The sequence below is a fragment of the Struthio camelus genome, chromosome 3, assembly GCF_040807025.1.
Source record: "Struthio camelus isolate bStrCam1 chromosome 3, bStrCam1.hap1, whole genome shotgun sequence".
NCBI classification, from domain to species: domain Eukaryota; kingdom Metazoa; phylum Chordata; class Aves; order Struthioniformes; family Struthionidae; genus Struthio; species Struthio camelus.
Window position 1 is genome coordinate 130,338,917 of NC_090944.1, and position 25,887 is coordinate 130,364,803.

Sequence of the window (25,887 nt, forward strand, 5' to 3'; positions counted from 1 at the left end):
TTGCAGATATTTCTGGCCCAGGTTATGCTGATTTCACTTTGCAGAGGAAACTCTGAAGCATAATACTGTTAAATGCAAACATATTAACACAATGTTAAGTGAGATTTGAAATGCACAAAATTCAGAACATTCCATAGCCCAGACTCCCACCCATGCTATGGCCTGGCCCCATTTTAAGGCATAAATCTTTAACTGCATATACAGTCAAGTGATACAATAAGCTAACTACCAGGCCTGAGTTATGGTTGTGGTAGATAACTTAATTTTGGAATTTGCTGGCTTTTGTACACTTATTGTTTCAAACTTTAACATGATTATTGCATTTAATTTTCTTGGATTTTAAATCAAAACTAAAGAGCTTGGTGTACTGGCAACCATTTGAGTATGTGGTCAAAAAGCCATATCCTTGAAAGTCAGTAAATTTTTCATCACTTTCAAAGGAGAGGGTAATTAAAATCACACCCTCTGTATTGCATTAACTTTTCATGTAGAAAAAAAATGACTTCAGTTTTGTGCTCTGTTAGAGGTGGAGTGGGGCATTCAGTGCCAAGCTTTTGGTTTGACCTTATAAGATGACAAGGATTAGCTGTAAAGTACACATTTGGCTTAGAGCTTCCCTTAAATTTAGGACGTTCAGGATCAGGGCTTTTGATGCATCCAACTTCTCTTAAAATCTTAAGAGATACCTCTGAAATACACAGAGCAGAGTACTGATTGGTTTAAATCAGCTTTGCTTCAACTATACCAATTTACACAAGCCAAGAAAATCTGATACATAATCTTGCGATTTTTGGAAAACACAATGTACTTTGTAAGTTTGAATTTTGGCTCAGGTGTGTAGGAAGCAATGTATCATGTGCCCCTGCTATTGTGAGGGCCTTGTAAGGGTTTCAATATGAGAAGTGATGGCCGAGGTGTCATGCGTCCTAGCTTGAGTCTTGACACACAGCAACTTTCTTCTTGAGTTTAATGAGCAATTGCACTGTGTGCGCCCGAGCACTGTTCAGCAGGCGTAGCAAACAGCAGATCTGCGTTATTGGCATTAAGTGCCAAGAAACACAATCCTGGGCTGGTGCCCAGCACCAGCAGAATAAGATGGTATGGTTAGCAGGAAGAGCAGGTGATACAGTTAGCAGGAAGAGCAAGCCTTTTCCTACCTTCTCGTATTCTAAGAATGATATTTAAACATCTCGGTGAACTCCCTTGAACAGTGAGACAGCATTTTGCTTTAAATAGTCTATCTGTTCTTCTAGTGGGTTTGCCTCTGCTCTGTAAAATGAATACAGGCATCATCTTGCTGAGGTGGGCACTCGCATTATGGTGAGTCTTGTTAGATAAAGCTGCCTCCCTCTGGGGGTTGCCAGGTCTGGACTTCGGAGCCTTGCTGAGCTGGTTGCAGAGACCGCTGCCCCTTGCTGTGATCCTCCCTTCTGAGGGATGCTATCACTTCAGCAGCCAAGTTGATGGAAAGGAGCGTGTACCATACCCGACAAAGAGTAAAGTCTGGCTGTTTGCCTTAAACACAACTTCACTGGCCATTCTGCTTCATTAATAAGGCATATGTTCTGGGCAAAACATTCAATTTTGATTTTTAAAAAAAATTGCATGTGATGGGCAGTCCAGCACAACAATCATTAAGTTATTCCAAAAGCTAATTCCACTCTTAGCAATATAAGCCACAATCATTGTTCAAATGTGTATAACTTCAGCTTCCAGCTGTCGGATCTTTATTAATATTTTTGTTAGCTAGACTTCGGGAGAGGGAAAAAAAATCTATTCTCCACATGGGTTCAATAGATTATAATAAGGTTATTCCTCAGTTTTATGTGACATGTCCAAATAGACCTGGAGTCTTTCCTTACAGAGAATATTTCCTCATCCTTTAAAAAATTTTGTGAACCCTGTCTCATGGACCTGGTTAGAAATTGTTCCAGTTTTTGAAGATCTTTCCTCAAGCATATTCTATAGTATTTTAGTGGCAGTTCATCAATGTATATTTGACAATTTCGCAAATAATGGTTTTTGTTGTTCGTTAGGAACTGGAAGTTGGGAGGAAAATTGTTTTGGATCAACTGAAATGTTTAATTTGATCCAAAACACAAAGTTTTATTTCATTTTCCTACTAGCTAATGCATTTAACTATGTTTCTGTTTTGAAACAAAAGTGTTAGGTCAGAAGAAAACATTTACATTTTGAAAATATCAACGTATGACACTGACTTCTGTGAATTTTTTTTTTCTTTCCTACTCCCATTTCAACTTTAACTAAAAATATTTGCCAAATTTGATGAATAATCTTAGCCACCATTAGAGAGCAAAGGGCTGTTCTCTGAACACTTTTTAACCAAACTGAACAGAACTTTTCTGATTCTGCATGATTTTTCTGTTCATCCATTGGAAGACTCAGTATTCCTTCATGCAAACACATTCCCTTGTCAGGCTGGTTTCCTGCTTTGCTCACAAACCAGTGTGATCCTCCTGTCTTCCTCAGAGTCAGCACTCCTTTAGAAAGTTCAATAGTATTTATGGTCCTCTAAATAGGACTCACCTTCAAGTACACTGGAACAAAATCTTGTTCACCGTCCAGCTGCCTATCAAGGAATTACAATTTTTTGAAATCTCAGTCTATTATAAACAGGTATGCAGCATTATTTTGATAAGATTAGTGGTCTGTTAATGTTGATGTCAATTGTTTTAATGCGCTCAATTCTTACTGATTCCTCTATCTAATATTCTGTTTGGCCTTGAAGCAGTATTGCAATACTGATGATTTTGTTTACCTTCTGCAGTTGCTCTCAAATAACTTTCTGAGTAACTGCTGATGCAACAAGGGTTTCACCATCACCTGTGACTGCACCATTTATTTGTCAAATAGAGAACAGGAGTATTGACTAACCTCCCCTCCCCCCCCGCCCCTCATTTTGTTACTGGAAGGTTCATTATTTCTAGCAAGTGAGGGACAAATTGTTCCTTTGGCCCTTAATAGACTTCTAATATTCTCTTTGTTAGCTTTAATGCTGCTGACTATCTGAATTGTGGCTCCCTGTGCTCTACTGCCAATGGCATCGGGCAAGCCTGTGGCTGCGAGTGAGGGACTTTGCAACCTGCTGCTCTTTGTGCTCAGCCACTGTGACCATAGCAGGACTTGGTACTCATCTTTCGCCTTTTACCTGTGCAGCATTCCAAAAAAATGTCAGTTTTGGAGCCTGATGTCTTGACTGCCCCTCTAAGGAGTCTCAGCAGAGTTGCTGAGAAGGCAGTAATCACATGGGGTAACATGAGCTGGACTGACTTGGCCCTGTCTTTCCCCAGAGATGGCAGAGACTGGCATGTCTAGGGGAGTTTCTGGTGCGACCTTCTGGTTCACAAGCCCTGTGGCATGACAGGCCTGGTTTCTAGAGCAGCCAAATCCATTTTGTGCACTCAAAATTTCTCTGTTGCTTATCACCTTGCTGCACAGCTGGCAAAATGCACTGCATCAACAAAATGATTACAGGCACAAATAGCACGCAGTGTTTTGTAAGGAGTAAGCGGGATAAGGCTGGACAGGGGATTTCTCAGCCAAGTGTGTTTCATCAAGAAAGTAATGTTAAGTACTTTAAAGAATTTTGTTTCTTAGGAGATGCAACTTTAAAAACACAGCTACTTCTCTTAAGAAATATCACCATGCCAAAAGGACACAGTGTTGATCCGAAATAATGTGCTGTGTCCCCTAACTTAAGAACGATATATTTACTGGTGGATTCAGGTTAGAATGACCAAATTAGGGAAGTTTTGACTGCCCCTTTTCAGAGACTCCCCTAAAAGGGAAATGATGAGAATTTGCACAGCAAGAGAAAAATAACCAAGTTCCCATTAAGCATGCAAGATAACCCTGGCAAAACATGCAATCTTAAACCAAGCTCTTTGGTGTAATCCCCTGAAATACATTGCCGCTGTATCCTTTTCATAACAGTTGATGGAATGATGTCCTATCAGAGGTTGCCTGAGGAGGAAGGAGACCTTGAGGTTTCAGGATGAAAAAAAGGGCTGAAAGATGTTACCTCTGTTGTTTTCCTGTGGACTTCCCAAGTGGGTCCTATCTGATGGTTGATCTTGATTTGTTGCCGTGTATGAAATATTTCAATTGAATTTCTCAAGAACTGAGAAGGCCCCCTTTTATTGTGATTCATCTTCCCTGGTGAGAGTTTCTCTCGCACCTCTTAGGCACAGAAGTGTCAGCTGGCCCAGGGCTTCAATGGACCAAGTACAGATGTGTAGCCGTGGGTCGGAGCACACAGTGCCCATCTGTTGGTGTGGGCCCTCGCAGCCCACGCACTCCGACTATTCCCTCCCTATGACTAGGGAGGGAAGGCCATGCAGCTCCCCCTCTCCTCAGGCACTCCACCACCATCCTGATTATGGGAGCATTTGGTCCTGACAAAAGATAAAGAGCTTAAAGTTTTATCATGCTGATATTTAAAACTCCTCCCAAGCTCCTAGGTATGCCTAGTGCTATGCTTTCAGCGCTGTCAGCGACCTTAGTGGAAGTCCTCAATGTGTACAGAGGTAAATATATGCTTTGGACAATGCTCTGAATCTGGGTGTAAAAGAGGACAAAAACCTAAAAGCGAACTGAAATTGCCTGAGGAAAGGCTGATTTACAAAAGTCTGATGTTTAAACTCTGGCAAATGTCACATCGCTGCAGGAGTGTCCCATGGGTATATGGATCCAGTACTGATTTGTTTTAATAATTTGAAATATTTGTAGCAACCCAAACTTGGAGTGTTAAATGTAGCTGTTAGAGGAAATGAATTGCTTCTGTTTTCTTAAACTGCAGCTAAAATTTGCTAGAAGTGGAAGCATATTTTTAGCAAATCTTGATTCCAGAAAAAAGAACCTGGCAACGCTTCAAGAGTGTATATCATACATTTTTAAAAGTCTTCAAAATTGTCAAAATAACCTTAATGATCAAGATAGATAAAATACATGTCAGCTAAAACTGGAACCTGGAATCTCTACAACTTTGAATAAATTGTGTGTGCGTAGACTTTGAATTTGATTGTGCAGATCCACAGTAGGAATCTTGAATTGATTCCTTACCAAAAAGTGGTTAACTTTACAGGATACGCAACAGGAGTTTTGTGAATACACTTTTGTGAAAACTCTATAACCCATTTGTGATGGTTGAACCCTGATTGAACTAAGCTACTTAAATCTAATCTGGAATAAGATGTAAATGTTGTCTTCTCTATCTCCACATATATAAATAAATTGAAAGGATATAGTGTTATTTTGTGTGTTTAAAAATTTCCGTTCACTGAATAGGTTTTAGTGCAGTTTTTATTTTTGCTTATGCATTTGCAGCTATTCTTGTGTCCTTAGGGCTATACAAGTAGAGTTGAGAATAAAAAATAAAGAATAGAAATGAAGATACCTAAAGACAGATTGAACCATAACATTTACATTTTTTCTCTTATCTGATCTGAGAGTTTTGCAATTACTGGGTTAGCAACCTTTCCCCCTCATTCATGAATGCATGTTTGATGGAGTACAAGAATGCTGATCTCTTGCTTCTTCCCATCGCTTAACGGACTTGGTTCGGCAAATCAGTTGTTATGAGATTTGCAACAACCCACCGCAGGGACCTCTCAGCTATTGCTGTTTTATTTAGGCATTCAATGTACATGGGCTCTTCAGAAGAAACTTATTTCTATATACTTACTCTGAGAGAAGGAAACACCTTCAGTAACTTCAAGGGGACTAAATCAAGTGGCTAAAATTTGAAAGTTTTCAGTTCTTTAATAGATCTGTACGTATTCTACTATGGAAAGTTTGCTTTCTTTGGTAGAGCAGCTCCAGATGTGTAGAAATTTATTTTTTTGATTTTATTTATTACTAGTGTGAACTCAGCCTGGGCTTTTAAACTGGTCAGAACTGTTTCCTTTTTCATCACTGAATCAGATCAAGCTTCGAGTTGGTTAATACCTGTACCTTATTTCACCCAGTTTTTGTTCCTGTATATTGTAATCCAGTAAATACGTCGGCAGCAGTAGTTTCTGAAAACGAGTTTAAAAATGCAGTGGCTCAAGTGGGCAGCTATAGTGCAATTCATCTCACCTAACCTTAGTCTTTTACGTGTGATCTATTCACCTGAGACTCCGATCACAGTCAGTGGGAGATCTGTGCCCTGCAAACGCCTATTTCACTTCACTGGCTTAAAATGGAGTATAGGAGAATACACCAAGTGCAGATGCCTGTATTTGGTTTGGCACATCCAAGCTGTTCTTATTTAATCGGACGACAGATGTATTTCCTATCAGATTGGTAGATTATTTAAGTGTTCAATAATAAATCAGTGAGGATTCTTCAGCAAATAATTTGGCAAACAGTTTGACCTGTTTAGCCTTTTGATTAAATTGCAGTCTGCTTGCAAATGATTTATGAAAGAAATAAAACAGAAAGCAGTGATTTTTTTTATTGTTGTTGGGTTTTGGGTTTTTTTTTTTTTTAATTCACCCTTTCTTGGGTAGGCAGGAGAGTGAAAACTTTAGCTTAACTTCATTTCCCGCTAGGATGGTGTAGATGCAAGAGATGCATCTATGTTGGTTCATGTTATAAGCTGTCTTTTGTAATGTGTCCCATTTTTGAAGCAGAAGCTGAATCTAAATAGACAGCATTTTTCTGAAGCCTGTTAAATGTTTGTTCAGGCTACTGCTTGACAACTATTGATTTTTTGCAGTTTACAGCTCTTCATGAGGTAGCTCTCAGAAGAGCAAAGCATGGTTATTTTCACTGGTTGAAAGCTGCCTAGTGGTTGTGAGAGGGTGTAACCAGTTTGTTTGAATAAACTGTTCGTACATCTCCACTCTAAGAGATTTGTAATCCCTATTTAATAAAATGCTGTCATAAAGGCTACTTTTTAATACCTCTATAGGATGGAGATGAGGTTTTGAAACATAGGTCCATTTACATTAAAAGTATGCATACTGAGGTAGACCAAGAAAAATAGGGCTTTATGTAATATTTCTGCATTTTACAGTGTGTTTTCCTTTATTTCACATTAGATTTTACGAATCTGTCACTTAATTGTATGAGGTTAGCTGGCTTGTAGTACAGCCCAGGGTGGAATTCTGCCCTGTGGAGGCAGCCAGTACAACCTTGAGCTGCTTAACCCTATTTGGGATTGTTCAGTGATGTTTAATCTCTTGGCTGCCAGCATCTCGGGGGGATTTCTCTCTGTAGTTTCCTAAGATGAAGGAGGAGAGGCCAAAAGATGCTAGGTATGAACTCTTGTCCCTTCAGCTGGCCACAGCTGAGACTTTAGAGATCACTTGTCTGTTATACCTGCTCATCTTTGTATTTTCTTTCTGGGTCTCCTGGGTGGGGACTGCTACTTATGATGTTCATTTTTATCATGTTTTAACATTTCATCTTTAGAAATTGTTGTTTCCCAAAATTGTATTATGATAAGGAGGCATGTTAAGTTAAAGGCATGTTCATGAAAGAAGTTTAACTATTCTTTTTTAAGAGTGACCATCCCTCTAGCTAAATATTAATTCATATTAGAGGGAAATTCAATTTAGCTGGTGCTTTTTGCTTGCATCCTCTAGCTCTTGTATTGCAAAATCAGAAGCTCTTACTCCTGAGGCCAGTAGTAAGGCCAGTAGTTACCCTTTTGTAATCAGTAGGGTACATAAAATAAGCAATACTTGCTAGATGGAAGTCTTGCCCATCATAATTGGGATCATATCTATGTAACAAGGTTGCCTATTGGACTATGTCCTTTCTTCCTTCTTTTTCTATTATGCCCTGGAATACCTCATATTGAGGACATCGCTCAGCTTGCTCAGAAAAGTTTTAGAAGAGCAGTTTAAGAAAGATGAGTTTAATGTAGTGAGCATTTTGGGTGTGGGAGAAAGGAGCCAAAATGTCACGATCAAAACTTAGAAAAGTAGCCAGTACTCTAGGAGAAGTGTGGTGGTGATGGTGAGGAGGACAGCAGAGCAACACTGAGAATGATAGTTCTGAAATACAAATCTGTAGCAATGTGGCAGCACCCAAAAAGTTTGAAGCCTTAAATGCATTTTTTAGGTCATTTATAACTGTGTGTGTATGTATATATGTCCTTAAATGCGTGCACCAAAATTTCTGAAAAGTGGTAGCCAGATTCTAGGGGCTTACAAACTGGCTCCCTGTAAAGAGGAAGAATTAGTAATACGGGATGAGGCTCAATCTGAGTGTAAAGTCCTTTATTTACAGTATTGGTGCAGGGGTGCAGTTGTCCACAAACAGCATGTAGACAACTGAGCAGAGAATAAGCTAGAGAGCTCATACAGCAGCCTAGTGCTTTTAATAAGAGCTACTAATAATCTAGCCTTCCCGGAAAGACTGCAAATGTGCTTGTACACTGAGGAAAGGAAGTGTGAAATTATGTGCACTTGTGATTCATGCCAAGTGCTCCTGTTTAGAGGAGACTCCATGTTTGGAAAAGGCTCTAATATAACTCTGTGTTCCTCCAGCTTGCCAGGCAATGGGGATAGGAATGATGCTGAGCTCCTGGGCCACCTCCTCCATTGAAGAGGTTGCTGAGGCAGCTCCCGCTGGCCTTCACTGGCTGCAGCTTTACATATACAAGGACCGGGAGGTCACCAAATCCCTGGTGAAGCGTGCGGAGAGAGCAGGCTACAAAGGGATCTTCGTGACAGTGGACACGCCGTTCCTTGGCAGGCGCATCGACGACACGCGCAACAAGTTCCAGCTTCCTCCACACCTCAGGTATTCGCTTGCCGGTGGCACAGGGCCATGGTCATCACCACTGCTGCCTATCCTTTGATGCCGCTAGTGGATTCGTTTCTGCTGGTGTGACAAACTGTGGCGTGACATACACCACTCTCAGCTTTATCGCTAGTGAACTGAGCAAGCGGCGCTTGCTTTGCTCCCGCTATGGTCCGTCTGAGGACAGAAGTAAGCTTTCTTGGCTGTTTGTACACTGTAAAAGATGCATATAGTGTGCTGGGCAGCCTGAGGCTGCAGACCGCTGAAGTTAGCGTGATGGGGCATTTCTTTATTTATCTGGCAATATATCCTTGGAGATATTCATAACTCAACTGGACATGGCCCTGAGCAACCTGATCTTTTGAGTTGTATCTAATGCAAAGTTGGCTGTGATCTGAGCAGTGGGGTTGGACTAGATGATCATGAAAGGTCCCCTGTAACCTATATTATTCTATGATTCTGCAATCGGTCTGAGGCGATATCGCTTCCAATCATCAAGCCCCCTTCTAAGCAGCTTCAATTCATGTTTTAGTCAAACACAGAAATACATGAGGGTCAACGTTTCTAAATGATCCATGAGGGCAATTTCCACCCCCGTGCATCTTCTGAGATATTTTCTTTATCTCAGCAGGATTAGTGGCATAGTAAGTGACTTCAGCGCTAATTCTAGACCCTTGTTATTACTGGGCCTATGCAGCATTTAACTTAGAGTTCTCTAGGGGTGTTCAAAGTGCACTGATGCCAAAGTGATTTCACCTGCCTTTCACAAATATAAACTGATGTGCTGTACAGACCACCCCTATTAACACTTGATAAAGCTGTGGCAGTGTTAGCAGCTAAGGAAGAACACTTAAGTACTGGATAATCCATGCATTTGGTTTGCAAAATGGAGCTAAAATCTTGTACGAACAGGATTTTTCCTTTGCATGTAGGTCCTGGTATTGACTGTAGCCTGCAATGGCATATGTTAAGACTAGTGTGTTTGCTCTTATCCAGAGCCTGTGATGCAAAGGAACACAAAAATGGAAGGAGGTGGGGAAGGGTGTTTTGAAGCAGATTAACTTTGATTTGAGTTTTGGGTGAAAGTTGATATGGAATATTTTTAATGGATCTGAAGTGCTATGTTTCCCAAGAATGTTATGTTATGCTATGTACATACTGTATGTAACATGAACGTAACAAGAAATAATAACATCCTGAAGTCCTTAGTCATTTTGGTAATATTCAATTCAAATATAAGCCACCCAGCTGTATAATGAAGCTAACTGTTTTCCTCCCTGGTGCAGAGCTCTAGAGGTCAGAGTGTAAGATCTTCCTCCCTGTGCCTGTACGTGAGACTAATAAATGATATGGTGAAGGTTGACAGCACAGCCTTAGCTCTGCCTATGACTTTTTCTGCATTATAGTACAATCTCATGAGGAAAGCACTGGAAGGCATGAAACTCCTGACAAATCTGGCATTAAAACGTAGTACCCCGATATGCGTATGCCCCATGTTTTAATCCTGCCATGGATCTGCAATTGACAAAACATTATTGATACACACTGTCCTTTTACCTAAGGAAAACATGTTTTTTTGGGGGTGGAATAGCTTTTCTCAGGGGCAATATTTTAAGAACTAGAGTTAAACAGTTTCAGCGTGAGACAAATAATCCAAAGTTGACCCCACGTGACACAACCATAACGAGTTTTGTTTAATTGAGTGAAACATATGAAATAATATTAAGCTAGAGTAATCTTTAAAGGTTCGAATTCATCACTTCAGATTTTCAAATGATATTCGGACAGTGTTTTGTTGCAGAGTCAGAGGTGAAATTCTCTAGTGTAGGGCTTTGCACGGTTATATGATAACTTTTTCTTGGCTTTAGACTTTCAACAAAGTTTTGAAGTAACAACAAGGTGCCATTGTGCTCAGAAATGTATGTAAGGCAACATTCATTCAAGTGTTGATCTGCGTTTCACAGTCCAAGAAAAACAACAGTTATTTATATAATCTTATCCATGGTTCTGTTTTTCTCTGGGTACCCCACCCTCCATAAGCCAACAGCTGAAAAGCTGGGTCTTGCTGAGAGAGCCTGCTCCTTTCTCATTTTCTTCTGTGCCTGGAGCTGAATAGGAAAGCCATGTGAAATGCTACTTGTTGCAGGCATGAAATCAGAAGTGAAACCACTCGGTTTCCGTGCAAAAATACTGTGTATTCCCAAAATGTGGAATATGAGAATAAAATAGGCTAATATGGAATGAAACACAGTTTCTGAAAAACAGCAATCATTCGGTTAGGGTTAGGACCTGAAAGACTGCAGACTTGTGCTTCACTCATGCATCAAGTCAGGAATAGAAGCATGATTTTAGACAATTTGACCGTTATCTACTGGTAAATTACAGGTGCCTGAGAAGATTTCTAGTGCTGGGATGGATGGTGCCCTTAGTGGTACTGGTGTCACTGATGGTGTTTTAGTGCTTGTGAGCCTTGGGGGCTACTTCAGCTTTCCAGTATAGGCACAGCCTTAGCTTTTTGATATGTTCTTACTTGCTCTGCTCCTGTTTTGTCTAGTAAGACTGTAAACTCTTTGGTGCAGGGACTGTCATTTACCATTCAGTTCCTAGAGCTGGTGAGATTGGTTTGGCGCTAAAGAGCGAATAACTAGCACTTTTATGTGAACTTTGATTTTTTTTCCTTCATTTTACATGGAAACGTACAAAAAGGGCAAAGGATGAACTGACTGGATGTTGTCAGTCAAATGAAGATTCTGAATTCCTTACAAACCTTCATGCAGATCCATCTAAGTCGTGGAGCTTAACAAAACTTCCTTCTCATCTTATCCCCCTCCTACCTAGCCAATCCCTTGTTTCCTACAGTAGTCAAATGCCAGGGATAAAATCTTTCTGTGAAAGCCAAGGGGGTTTTTGCTGCTGGTGCTGATAAGTAGAGATGCACCTCTAATGCATTTATCCTCACAGTGATCTTGTGAGATACTGCTGTCTATATTTTAGGGTAGGGAAACTGTGGCAAAAGCGATGGGTAAATGTCGTGCTCAGAGTTGCACAGGAAGTATATGGCAGGACAGACACTTGAACCCAAATCCCTAGTTAGTGCTCTCACTGCTGGATTCTGCCTCCTGATTGTGGGTTTGATGCTGAACCTTTAGATTCTGGGTTGGTCTTGTCTCTTAAAATTAAAACAATAAAAATGTTGCCTTCGGCAAGAGCACTTTGCACCAGAGCTATCAAATGCTTCACCAGTCAAATGGTTTTGGCTTAATAAGGAATGTGATCTGACATGCTCGTGTAGGTGCTTTTGCTCCCATCCTGTAATGCAACTCAAGTTGAACAGAGGTGTGTTAAAAGCTGATGTTAGGGACTGACACTACTAATAATACAATGAGTGTTTCTCAGACTACTTTTCTGTGTCTTTTTAGATTAAAAAATTTTTCAAGTGATGATTTGGCCTTCTCTGGGAAAGACTTTGGAGAAAATAGCGGACTGGCCGCGTATGTAGCCGAGGTGATTGATGCAAGCCTCAAATGGGAGGACATTAAATGGCTTCGAGGTCTGACTTCACTGCCCATTGTTGCAAAAGGAATCCTCAGAGGTGCGTAGCAATGCTGCTTTCCATGAGCGGGGTGAGGTGTTGCTTCTTGTATAGGCACCAGGGAAGGAAATCCTGCTAAAGTTTCTGTAGAACTGCATTACGAGCAGTCTTTCATAACTGCAAGCATCCAGTCCACCAACACTAACTATGTTGGGATGCATGTTCATATTCGTGTGCTCTGCTGAGTAGGGACGATTTGCCAAAACAAAGCCAAAAAGGATCAAAGAAAAACCTTTTACTTCCTGATGCATCCTGGTTAGCATTTGCAAGGTGACAGACCTTACTAAATGCCCATCAGTTCCAGTTAGGTTCAGTTCAGTGGGAAGTGGGGAGGGTGCCTGTTAACATTGGCTCTGTATGCAAGCTCATCTTATGGAAGATGGTCTTTGAAGCAGACAGATTTTTTTTCCTCTTAACATAGTTCAGTCCCTGCTGGTCATTTCCCTGGCTGAGGAAAAGTCAAAGCAGCAGGTATTGTGTTTTGCTACTTGAAGATACAGCTCAATGTTTGTGACTTATCTGGCAAGGATGTGCTTGTTACCCTTCCTGACGGGAACGTAAAGAGCACAGGAATGAATATGAATAAAGCAGCCAAGATATTGGCAAACACAGCTGCTGAAGTACCTGGAGTTCTCAGATAGCTTGTATGGCTATGGTATGGGTGTTTTTATGTCAGTAGGTAGGGACTGGAGCGCCATACTTTGGCTTCCCATTAGCTGGCAATATATTTTTTTTTAGTGATGCTGTAATTTCCCTCATGGAGGTGTCAATGAGTTGCCCGTTCTGGAAGGCTATATATGTATTTTTTTTTCTTTCAGCTGATGATGCTAAAGAGGCTGTGAAGAATGGGGTAAATGGGATCCTGGTGTCAAATCATGGAGCACGACAGCTGGATGGGGTTCCTGCAACTGTAAGTACTGGTGCCAGTATGCACCAGGAGTCTCTGATTCACTCTGCCTCTGGCTTCTTGTTTTTTTTTCCTCAACGCATGGTAGTTAGAAAGAAAACCTCTAAATCTATATGCTGTTCACTCAATCCATATGATGTCCACCTTAATCCACGAGCAGCAGTCTCTCTCCATCTTTCCCCTTCTCTCTCCTTGGTCTTCAGGATGTCACAACATGTTCAGAGGTAGACCCATCCTCCCTTTGGTCAGATCAAAAGAAAAACCACAGAAGGGTTTGTGCGGCTGTTTCTTCAAGCTACCCGGGCACCTTGTTCTAGCTGCAGCATTCTGCAGAGTAATCCAGAGGAGCAGTTTCAGATTAGCTCATTTAAGAGACTAGGAAAAGGACAAGAGTAGTCCTTGGCATTTGAGACACTATAGATAAATCAAAGCTTTAGCAGTCCAAGGAATTTGGGCATATGTCCTCCATCAAACTGATGTGATGTGACCTCCGTCTTGCTGGCAGACATGAAGGCAATGCGCTGGAGCATAGAGTAAACACTCTGGAGGCAGCAGGTCACATCTAAAGAGGAAAGTTGTTATGTTTGGGTGGACTAGCCATGGGGACAAGCCAAATGAAGCTGCATTGGCTGAAATATCTCAGTATTGCAATAAGCAGAGAGTCCTCTTTTTGTCAGGGGTTTGAATGATAGCAAACTGATCTCTCTTCCCTGCACAGAGACCCACACAGGCCCAGTCCTCGGTGTTCTCCTATTTTTTTTACATCAAGGCAGGCATGATCTCCACTGTACTTAAAGGCAGCAGGACTGCCCGTGGGGACAATCCTGAGCTAGGGAGTTCACTCTTGTCGAGTACTGCAAGGGATACTGCCAAAGGAGCAGGGAACTTCAGAGTCTGCAAAACCCACCTCCCAGCCTGGGGATGCCCTCTGCTGAGCTAGTGACACTTGACTGTCGCCATGTTTGTCTGCATGGGAGGTGCAGTCTCACCTTTTACTGCAATATAGATATCCCTCAGAGTGACTGGGTCTTTCTCATATCAGTCCTGAGAAGGCCTGGCAACCTGGGAAAGATAAATAGATTTTGCTTTATGCAGAGTTAATGCATGTGCATGCTCTTATCAGAGACCCTGGGAGAGGAAGGTTCCATACGTGGAACCAGGTAGGAAATAATTATTTGATTGAACAAGATGGTGAGGGAATTATAAAAGACTTCATAGCTATTTTTCAGGGGTGGAATCATAGAACCAAACTTTACTTTTTTCCTCCCTGTATTTTCATGGCATATTACTGTCAGTTAAGTTTTTAGAAAGTGGAAACTGTTTAATTTTTTTTTCCAGTCTACTTTTTCCACTTGTCCTTTCCCATCCCCTCCCTTTGTTGCAGTCTGCCATACACTGAAGGCTGTGCTGGAGTTGATTTCCGCTTCTAATATTCTTCAGAGACTTCTGAAAAAATTAGAGTTACAGAACAGGTAAAGGAAAGATGAAACGCTCCTTTCAAATATTTTCACCTTTGGAAAAGGTATGGTGTGGTTAAATTACAGTATTTTTCCTTTTCCCTTTTCCTTGTCGTGCTACCCTGCACCTTTTCCAAAGTTGAAAAGGGATTTGAGAAGTTCTCAACTGGCAAAGAGAAAGAAGTAAAGCAAAATGAAAAAGTATGTGTTCAGGCTGCAGGAAAAACCTAAAATTCCAGTCATCACTCATCCTGCTTCATTTGGTGTGAGAAAACTGCAAGAAAGAAAGAGAATGAAAGGGAGGAGAATCAAAGCCCAGTTATGACTATTTCAGTGTTTCTAATATGCCTTTGATGAATAACCTCCTGGAGGACAGGTAAGCGCTTTTTCAGTGTTTGAATGTCAAGTTTTATTCACTCAGCTCAGCAGGCTCACCTTGCACATCCCCTTCTCCCTGGGAGCACTTCGGCTCTCTGCTTCTCTCCTTGGGGGCAGCCCTGCTGATTTTCTACGCCCTCTGCTTTATGGAGGCCCTCACACAGACCCATCAATCTCTTGAATGTGCTTGCCGCTTCTCCTGGCAAGCAAACATACAAAGCCCTGCATCAGGGAGCCAAACACCAGGCACAGATGGTTTTCCAAACCATGGCTAGTGAAGTTGAGGCACTGTCTTTCTAGAAGCTCTTGCCTGACTGCATCTCCAGGGATTACTGCTGATCGGTAGGAGAGAGACCACAGGTGTTAGGACTTATCTCCCAGTTTCAAAAGAGAGAGCTTGAGATTTTTCAATGTTGAGATGTTGATGTTGGTGCTTTTGGAGAGTTGGCAGCTATTCAGTTTTAGACGCTTCAAGAGGAACTGGATTTTCAGTGTTGTGGGGGCCTAATGTATCTGAAAATGAAGGATTTTTCGATTTTTCTTTTTTTTTTTTCCTTAATATCTATTGTCTCCATCTTCTCATTCTCTTATGGGAACGTAGGCCCCAATTTCACTAACTGTATTTGAAAATCTTAGGCATGTCTGTGTGAGGTAATCTTATGGGAAGAATGTACGAGGATATTAAAAAATCATTTTGAAAAATGAGAAAACTCAAGAAATTTGTTTTTTGGGATTTTTTTGCTGACTGCAATAGAATAAAATTAAATTTGAAAACTAACTGTTATGAGTTATTTCTTTGCGACATTGCAATGCAGAGGAGAAGGCAGTATTAAAGGGGTAGGTTCACTGAATTTTGTCTTGCAGAGAGACCTGTATTTCACAATGTAGTTTTCATAATGTAAATATCTGTATCAGATCATGCTTAAGTGTTTCTGTTTTTGAGACATCATAATTTGCTTTAATTTCATGGGTTGTAAGAACGTGAGTTGAACCCAAGCTGGTTGATATTTCTAGCGTCTAGTTACGCATTGAGGAAATATATATTTTAATTATGGTTTGCATCATATTTTAGTTATTAGTTATTATAGCACTTTAATGTTGGTGCAGTTTGTCAGGATGTAAAAAGTGGCCTATGTATATGGAACTAGATCCAAAATATGTTTGGCAAGAGAGCAAAACCAAAGGGAGGGGAAAAAAATCACAGCAAGTGCCAAACTTCAAGAAAATTTTAATCCAAATCTAAAAACAAACTGCACTTTCAAGTTTTTTTTCCCCCCATCTCCTAAGTCATTTTTTATCCGTTAGAAAGGAAATGAATTACATCCGTTTTTGAAAGACATGAATTTGTGTGCCTTTTGTCTTACTACCACACACTGTTTCCAGTCTTCTTAATACTTGGCTTCCAGTCTTGTCTTTCCTGATTTTCATGAATAGGAACCATTTAGGCATTATAGGAATGATTGCTGTGTAATTAATACTTGAGTCTTGAATTCAGGAGGCTCTTCTCTTCTTGGGACCTCTTGTGTGTTGTGGACATGTTGCTTAACTCCTTGGTTACTTACCTGCGACTTGGGAATGGTAAACATCCTTTCCCCCTTGCCCTTCCGGTAGGGTGTAAGCAGAGCCTGGTGAAAGCAACATACACATGCATTAGATTCGATAAACATTTCCTACCTTTTTCATGTTAAAATGGAAAAACTGCAAAAGTACTCAGAGAAGGCCAAATTTTTCTTATATAAAGAAGTTCTCTCTAAAACTATTGCTTTGATCAAGATGTGTTCTCAAACGGAAAAACACATTCACAAAAACTTGGACAAATCCTTCTCTTACTCCATGCCTATCGGTACGATGCCTGTCTTGGGCTCGATCCTAGGTGACCCTTAATACAAATGAATGATGAATTTAAGCAAGAAAGTGAAGACGGTTATTTAGAAAGAAATTCACAGAAATTCAGTTTCATCCCTAACCTAGTGAACTCTGGAAGTTTAGGGGGTAATACCAAGGAAAGGCCTCCTCTGTGCTCGCTGTTTCTTTTATTCTTCAGAAGCATCTGATATTGGCTTGTGTTGGATGCATGTCATGGGATCAGATGGAAATTTTGTGTGACCTTGGTGATTCTCATTTTATTTATGTGACTCTCCAAATAAAGTCAACTTTTGTATATATCTGCTAACATGCTAAGTCACTTCCACTTTTGAACACAAAACTGCATTATTTGTGCATGTGATTAGGCATGCAGTTGCTCATTTAGCTTCTCTGAAGCTTAGATCCTGGACATGAGAATTTGTTTTTAAAAAATAAATAGGGTTGCAGAAATGAACAAGTTGTATTCCTGGTTTTTGTCTTCTAGATCGATGTCTTGCCTGAAATCGTTGAGGCTGTAGAGGGGAAGGTGGAGGTGTTCCTAGATGGTGGTGTAAGAAAAGGCACAGATGTTCTCAAAGCATTAGCTCTTGGAGCCAAAGCAGTATTCATCGGAAGGCCTCTCATATGGGGCTTGGTTTATCAAGTAAGTCAGGAAAAGCTCAAATTTACATTTTTAGATATTAGGACTGGCTGTTTTGGTTCAGTTTATGCACGTATGTGTACAGGTGTGCACATATGTGTGAGTGTGTGTGCGAGGGTTCTGGAGTGTGTCTCTGTGTATCCAGACCATCTAATAATCTAAAACTTATGACGACGAGTGCTTAAATGTTAAGAGTTTGGATTGTCCATGAAACTTTCTGGATACATATATATATATATACACACACACACACACACACACATGTGTATATATACACACACATATGCCATATGTACACTTAATAGTACACATGGTTTTCTAATCTGCTAGGGGAAAGAAGGAGCCAAGGAAGTTCTCCAGATGCTGAAGGAAGAGTTTCGCCTGGCAATGGCACTGACGGGTAAGACATCTACACTTCTTCTCAGAAATAACCATATCTGACTCTCATTTCCTCATACTTTCATCTCTGAGAATCCCAAAGATCTTTAGAAAGCTGTGGCCAAAATCCTCCCTTTCTTTCATGTGTGAGGCAGTAGAGGGAAATGACAGACAAGCTAGCTCCCTTCTTCTCTTGGTACCAGCTCAGCAGCGACAGCAGAGTAGCACTCATGCTGCCAGCTCAGATTGTACCCTTCTGGGGAAGCTGAGCACTGTGGAAATGTGCGTGGCCTGCCAGCGTGGGAGTGTGGCCGTTTGTGCTATCCTCAGACTTGGGCCTGGGGTTCCTGTTCAGACTCGCTTGTGGTGGTTTTGGTCTGGAGCTACACCACTTTTGGGGCAAGTGGGAGTCTGGTTGGTACGTTCTCACTCCTATCCTTCCCTTGGAGCATCAGTCCCAAAGTCATGCTCTTCAGAAAAGGATAACTCCCTCTTACCTTCTTCCTTTTCCTATAATGGTGGTCTTCGTAGACTCCTGCTTCTGGCTCCGATATGCTTTAAAAGGCAGAAGGAGATTAGATCCATTCTTCCTCCACATCAGACAGTCTTTCTAAATGATCTCTCTTCTTAAAGAGGACTTTATCCTGCAAGGAAAGCTTTACTATTGTAAATCTGATAGCAGTGCTTCAATACCCCACCCAAAGTCAAGATCTCAGCGCTGAGTCTTCTGCTCCAAAGTCTTTATTGATTTATTCTGCTTGTTATGGGAAACCAGGTGAGAGGCCCCTTGGGCAAGATGCTACACTAACTTATACAAGGGAAATGGAACAGTTTGTAATATAAATAGACAAGGATGAGGAGAGGTGGGAAAAGGAAGTGCTGTTATCCCTGGCTTACAGATGGGGAATTGAGTCGCAGATGGATGAAGTGAAAACGCATTAAAAAAAAAAAAAGAACAAGGAGAGCAATAACTCATTTGATAAGTAGTGGCAAATCCTCAGTCAATAAGGGTTTTGTCATCTGGCAAAATATAGATTTCTATGGGAAGAGATGTTCACATTGGATCTAGGTTGCCTGGTTCTCCAGGGCACAGTTCATTTAGTCCTAAAGCAGATGGGTAAGCCAGGTCAGAAAGCACCTTATTCACTCACTAAAAGCAGAGTCTGGAATGACTAGCTCATATATAACACCTGTGCAGTTAGAGGCCCAGTGTCAGGGGAGAGAAACTGACGCTGGGAGCTTTGAATTAGGCAGGCTGCAATATCTGAGACAACCTCAGTGCAGCCACCTGTGCTGTGAAATATTTGCAGATGGTGCCCGCAGCCTGTGCCCTGGCCAGTGCTATGCTGAAGGCCTCTGCTAGGGTGTTGTAAGCTCCTGGAGCTGAGAACTATGAAGGGCCACGTGGACGATCTGTGGTGGAGTACTGGATTCTGCAGAACTGGTATCTGGGCCCCAACTATGAAACTTCTTTCTTAGTAATTTACTTTCACCTTTTCAGAAAAGTGGGGCTTTCAACTTATGTGTAATTTCTCCTCCAGGATGTCGGAGTGTGGAAGAAATTGACAGGACGCTGATACGAAGGGATCAAGTATTGGTTTCCAAGATTTAGGACTGAAGACTATCGCCTCAGCTGTTGCCTATTGTATAGAAGTGTGTCACTGGACAAAAAGCAACTGCCTTCACTCTTTGGGCTTCTTCCTGCAATCCTTACTGAGAAGGGCTGGCTGGTCGTTCTTTATGAGATCATTTGTTCAAGTAGTACTTGAAACACGTTTGACAGGTGTTCCCGTATACTGCTAGGCTCTCCTGGAAAGCTCCCTGTACTGGGAGTTATGATTAGAGATGGGCCCTTATACTAGACCAACACAGAAACTCGGAGGTGTTTTCTACCTAATTATGTGTATACAAGTGCTAATATTAAGTTGCATGCCTTGAAGTAACTTTGTTGTTAAAATGAAACTATAAACAGAAATGTTTTGATAGCAAACAACTATCAAAAGGCAGAATTTTGAAATTCAAAGGATACTTTTTGTTCACTGTTTAGAGAAACTATGCTTTAGATCATAGAGATTAAATACTGCTTTCCTATTTACCTAGTATAATTTCCCTACTGACTATATACTATTCCTTTATACAGTGTAGTCTTGTAGTTGAGTAAGGAGCTCAGGGGACTTTTAGCTGTAAAGAACTGAAAAACAAAGCAAAATTGGAGAAGTTACATATGTGTACCAGATACAGGTCAGATCCTTGGCTGGTGCAAATCCTTGTAGCCTGATTGCCTTCCACAAACTATGCTGACTGCACCCAGCTGGAGTCTTGAGTCCAATTTTTCACTTGGGCTCATTTGTTGACAGTGTTTTAGATTATTTCTTGGATAAGTCTGTGGTGTAACAATGGGCACTTACTGCATCTCTATCCTTGTCCTGAATTTATAGGCAGAGGTTGGCTATTGATCCCCACACTTCAAAAGACGGGAGCGTGTTTCTTGCTTCCTGCTTTCTGTGGATAGAGAAATTCAGGTGCCAGAAGGTCCCAAGTGATGTGTTATGAATGTAAGTAAAATGGAGTTTGTGCCTTTCCTGCCCTCTGCTTTCTGATGTACAAAGAAAGCTTAAAATGGCTAGTTTCTCCTTGAGATTGGCTTTTATTTTTGGAATACTAGAAATGATAGAAGATGCATGTTGGCAATACCTCTCACTGATTAGAAGCTGGTTCTGATATAATGCAGCCACGTGGACTTTGTCAAGCGCCTGAAAGGCCGTTACGGGTCTGTCTATAAGTAAATCCCCAGAGGCACCAGGCCCTTTCTGGGCCCTTGCTAGTGTGCATCCTGAATCTCACATGCCAGAGTTCCTTCTGGGAGCAGAGCAAGCAGCATCTGGCTAACTGGTGGCTTGAATCTCTGAAATGAAGGGGTCTTTCTAAGGACCATGGGCCTTAACAGAGCCTCATATGATTAACCCATTCTCAAATAAAAAGCACCATATTCACGAAGAACCACCACGAATCAAGCTGTGGTGCAGTTCTGCAGAACTTCGGTTGCCTTACAGTAACTGCCTGCATGTTTTCTCAGTGGTGTTTTAATTGAGGAGTAATAGCACTTTTATTCTGGGGCAGGCAGGGCAGAGCAGCTGATGAACTGTAAGTTTATGCCTGTCACCCTTTTGTTCATGTAGCCACAAGCTCAAGAGGACCATTTGGTCCTTCAGAACCACAGCCAGCTCTCTATTTCTGTGGTGATGAGAGGCTAAGTAAATTTCAGGAGGGAAAAACCTAGACAACAGAAGGACCATCAGGTGCTGTGGTGTGTGAAGTGCAGAGATATTATAATGGCTCCAGGATTAGTGCAGGCCCAGCAAGGCCTATGGGCATCATATCCTTAGCCAAGGCCAGCAAGTCCTGCTGGATGTGTGGAGCTACTTACAGACCAATGAAGAGTGCTCTTAACTCCAGAAATACAGTGGAGAGGCACTCGACTAGTTCCTGTATATAGCTAGCCTGAGTCTGGCAGGGATATTTAGATAGGGTGCACAAGTATGTGAGTGCATCTCCAGCTTTTCCAGACCAGGACTGCATATGAGCAGCGTTGTGCCTAAGGCCTGCCATACCCTGCGACTTTCCAGGCACTTGCCATGCAGCTATGGCACATCACGTGTGCAACTGGACTACCTGCTCAAGGGCAACTGAACGCTGACTCTATGGAGGAGTTTGTAGGATCTGCAGCCATGGACAAAAGAGAAATTTGAATAATTGAGGTATTAACCCATGACTTGGGAAGGCAGTACTAAAAGCAACCTAGTGGCTCCATGTAGTTTTCCTGAATACCCTTTAGACAGGTAAAGCTTAGTATTAATCACTCTGTTTATGATGAGGATACAGAGGGGTACAGGTTCTCTTCCTCTTCTCTGAACAATCCAAACATCCAATGAATCCAGGAGAAATTTTGCAACTGTACAGAATATAGGAGTAGCTTTATAGTGTTAAGTGATCTGTCCTGGAGTGAGCAGGCAGAGGAGGTAAGACTCTACTAATTTCATCCTGGGTAAAACTAAGGGTGGCTCTTCATCATCTCACTTCCATTGCAGTTAATGTCGCTAGGAGCTGGGAGAGACCACTGCAGAAATCTTTTGAAAACCTTATTCTGGAAATTTAGTGTTAATTTTTAAGGAAGATTTCAAAAAAAAAAAAAAAAAAAAAAAAAAGGTCTTAATTTCACTGTTCCAGGGAGTTTTACTGTTGATAGAAACTGGGACAGGTTCAGGCCCTCCTCCACTAGTTGTTTCCTATCACTACATCCTGATTCTCCCTTTTTGCTCTGTTTGAGATATCCCTTACTGAGCCTTAGAGGCGGCTTTGTAATAAAATGATGGAATATTACAATATGAACTAAAGCTGGGGCTGGAACTCAAAACAGGGAGAAAACCCAAAAGGCCAAATGCTTGCCCTTCGGTTGTAAAATTTGTACTCTTATTTACTGCAGAATGTAGTGTGTTGTGCGAGGGTTGCATAGCAACAAAATAAAGTTTATCTGTGTAAGGAAATATGAATGTTTCTCAGAGCATAGAGAAGCATAATTTCTACTGTTTACTGCACTTATCATATCTGTTGCAATGTGGACTGTGTCAGATGTCAATTACAGACTAACTTCAGAAAGACTGTTTATTTTAGGTAATATAAATGTTACTTAAAAGATAGGGGCATAATATCTTATGTTTATATGTTTAAGATCTATTTCTAAAGTTTAGAAGATGCAGTTTCCTGTCCTTGCCCCAACCTAATTCAAGGGAAGTTCCGTAACTCTGTGGTCCAGGATGAATTCTGATGGTGAGGAAACCAGCTTCATTACTTGTGCCTAGTTAACTATTTCTAGTTCCTTTTGGGATAATGGAATTGTGTTGTTTTTCCTGCTTATTATCTCAGAATTGTCTGATTGCCTTCCAGTTCAAACCTAGTAAGAATACAGATGCATTAAAAACCAAAATTACAGCCAAATATTAAAAGGCTGTGGGAGGGCAATTAACAGAAGTGAAATTCATTTGCTGGGTAGATTTGTTTTTAAAATATTCCATAGTTAAGAGAATTTCCCTAGGTTTTGAGATTATCCAACTGCTTCTGGAAATGAATAACAAAAGATAGGAATTTTGTTTGGTTTTGATTTGCATTATGAAGTGGGAAGACCAATGAGTGACCTCAACACTTTAAAAAGCTGAACAATGCACAGCTTAAGCAAAACTGCCTCACACAGTTTTTTCCCTGGCAGAATCTGAGAAGAGAAAACAGCACACAACAGGTGCTTGTGAGGAGAACAGAAGCAATATAACAAGGGGTGGGGGGGGAAGAACAAGCCTTTGTGGAATTTGTTAAGTAGAGAAAATACAATATTTGCCTTTACGGTAACAAGTTAACCCTGCAAACTCTTAGGAACAGTAAGTTACAGTCTTCAGATCAAGGCATAGAAGTAGGGGAAGTAAGCTGTTACCTATGGCAGAGGAGAGTGCTGAAGTGTGCAGGTACGGGTCTTCCGGCACAACAGCCTGGTGAGCAGAAGCCAGCTGAGGGTTGTGAGAGCATCTGGTCTTTCTGGATGTGAAGTGGACAAGGTGGTTAGTAAAATGTGGGGACAAGTTTTACTTTCTTGCTTAGCCTGTCAGCTCTTTAGAGACCTGTTGTTTTTTGAATGCTTGAAGCCTGCACATGGGGTGGGGAATCCAGTAAGTAAATAATAGGGGTTATAATTCACTGAGCTGAAACTGAAGAGCTGTGAAAGACATGATCTGTTTTCTTGTGACCTCCACCTCTCATTATGACTCTGGGACACTTGATTGTATTTTATTTTTATTGGTGGCCAAACCAAACAAATAGCTCTGGATCTGGTAAGAGCTCTACCTCCACCCCCAATTTTTCAGGTTGAGCATGAAACTTCCCTGTCTTACTGAGAATTTCTGAACATAAATAAATAGACACTTAGAGTAACTCACTTTGATAAACAGGCAGTGTAGGTCAGGGCCTGCTGGATACGCAGTAGACTCAAAGATGAAGCAGAGCTGGGGAAGTAGGCAGGAATGGCTCTGCTTTTTTTGGCCTCTCAAATGGTTTTCAGGCTGAAATCAAATACTGAAAGCACGAGAAAAGCTGGCTTCTGAAGTCATGATTTTGCACTGAACCTCACTGTAAGGATATCTCTTATAAAGCTACTTTTGATGTGGAAATTTGGCTCCAAACCACACTGAAGGCCATTATAAATAACCACTTCATCACAGGACACACACAAGTTGGCTTTCGTGAACACTCCTAGAAAGCGCGTCTAACCTCAGCTAGTGTAAATCAGAGAAGCTCCACTGACTTCATCAGTTTACACTGATTTACACCAGCTGTGGCTGTGGACCATGATACTGCAAGATATGTCAGCTTTTAAATTCTATCACTGAGTGTTGAACAAAACTGTTTTTAAAACAAGAGTGCCAATCCCAAATTTAGATACTAATGAGACACAGCATTGTAATTGTTTCACGATGTCTATATGCTCCATTTTGTTTTCGTTTTGCTTGCTTCTGTTTTTCTTATCTCCTGCCAAACAGAGGGAGAGTACCACATATGCTACATTCATAACAAAGATGTTTTGCTGCTTTGAGAACATGTCCTCCAGATGCAAAAATGCTGCTGTGTTGTAGTTCAGCTTGCTTCCTTCTTGGCATAGGTAGATTGGTTATAAGCTAATGTAAGAATGTCCTTGAGGGGCAGTCCAATGTCTCTCCAGGCTCTGGAGTTCTCTAAGGAACATTTGGAGACCGTCTCAATAGGACGGGAGCTGATTTCCCCTTTCGGATTTCTAGCTCCTAAGTCATCATTTCAGATAGGCAGCCTGAGTTTTGTCCAGGAGCACCCTGACAGGAATGTCTTGAGACCACCAATACATATCCTCTGTAACGATCCTGCAGGATGCTTGTGTAGTTATTACAGGAACCATGTCCCTTAAATTTCCATTATACTGCCTTAATTATAAATCATGCTGTTCTCCCTAAGGCAGATAACTGAGGTGGACATCACGTATTACAAACGCCCAACAACCATCGTAAGGGTCCAGAGATGAACTGCAGAGTAGAGATAAACCTTAACTTCTGTACTTTTCCTTGCAAAAGCTGGTGCTCCAGAGACAGCTGGGACTGTATCTTATGCTCGGCTAGTTTGCCAAGCAAAATCTGATTATGGTGGTTTTGCAGTAAGGAAGCCATTGCTTCTTAAGGATGCTTCTATTGTGAAGAGACAAATCCAGTAATTTATTTACCTTTCAAAACACTCAGTAATGGGGGAATGGCAAAAGTCCTTGCTTGGCCAAGTCAGAGCCAGTTCTCCCACACCTCTGCTCTGTGACTGGGGCTTTTTTGCAGTACTTGCAATTTGGAACCTCAGCAGAATTAGTGGACTGAGGCCGTGTTTGACATAGTAAGATATCTTGAGCTATATATTCAAATCCGTTTTTTCTCTGTTCATTCTTCTGAATTACAAGGCAGGAATGAATACAATTTAATCTGTGAATGGTCCAGAATTTTTTATATTGGACGATCATCTGTGCCTGCATCCTAAAGCCTGTAATCCTGTGAAGCAGCAGTGTGTGTGCAACTCGCACTTTTTCACTCATGGACAAGGATTTATGACAATGAGCAAGTACTCATGAATCCTTTTGGGGGCCTTGCATCTCATTGGCTTATTCTGAGCAGTCTTCCTTGCCGTTGTTAGACAAGGCTATGGGGCTTGGTTGATTTCATGTCTACTGGGCCCATATAAAATGCCAGTATTGTCCCTTTATGCTAGCAATATACCCAGACAGGTAAGTTTTCATAAAAAACAACTTGTACAATAGTGTTATCGCGTGATAAAGTTCTTTAAGATCTGATATTACAAACTGGCA

The 25,887-nt window shown here is 41.2% G+C and overlaps 1 protein-coding gene across 2 annotated transcripts in view; it reads left to right on the plus strand.

The window, feature by feature from the left end:
• The window catches only part of HAO1 (hydroxyacid oxidase 1), a 39,845-nt gene extending 17,324 nt beyond the window's left edge, over positions 1-22,521 (plus strand). For both annotated transcript variants that reach the window (XM_068940309.1, XM_009673957.2), the window contains exons 3-8: positions 8,502-8,757; positions 12,177-12,349; positions 13,168-13,259; positions 17,442-17,600; positions 17,928-17,997; positions 19,517-22,521. In XM_068940309.1, coding sequence (XP_068796410.1) covers positions 8,502-8,757; positions 12,177-12,349; positions 13,168-13,259; positions 17,442-17,600; positions 17,928-17,997; positions 19,517-19,587 — 821 coding nt within the window. In that variant the 3' untranslated portion in view covers positions 19,588-22,521. The remainder of the gene's footprint in view (positions 1-8,501; positions 8,758-12,176; positions 12,350-13,167; positions 13,260-17,441; positions 17,601-17,927; positions 17,998-19,516) is intronic.
• The last annotated feature ends 3,366 nt before the right edge of the window (positions 22,522-25,887 follow it).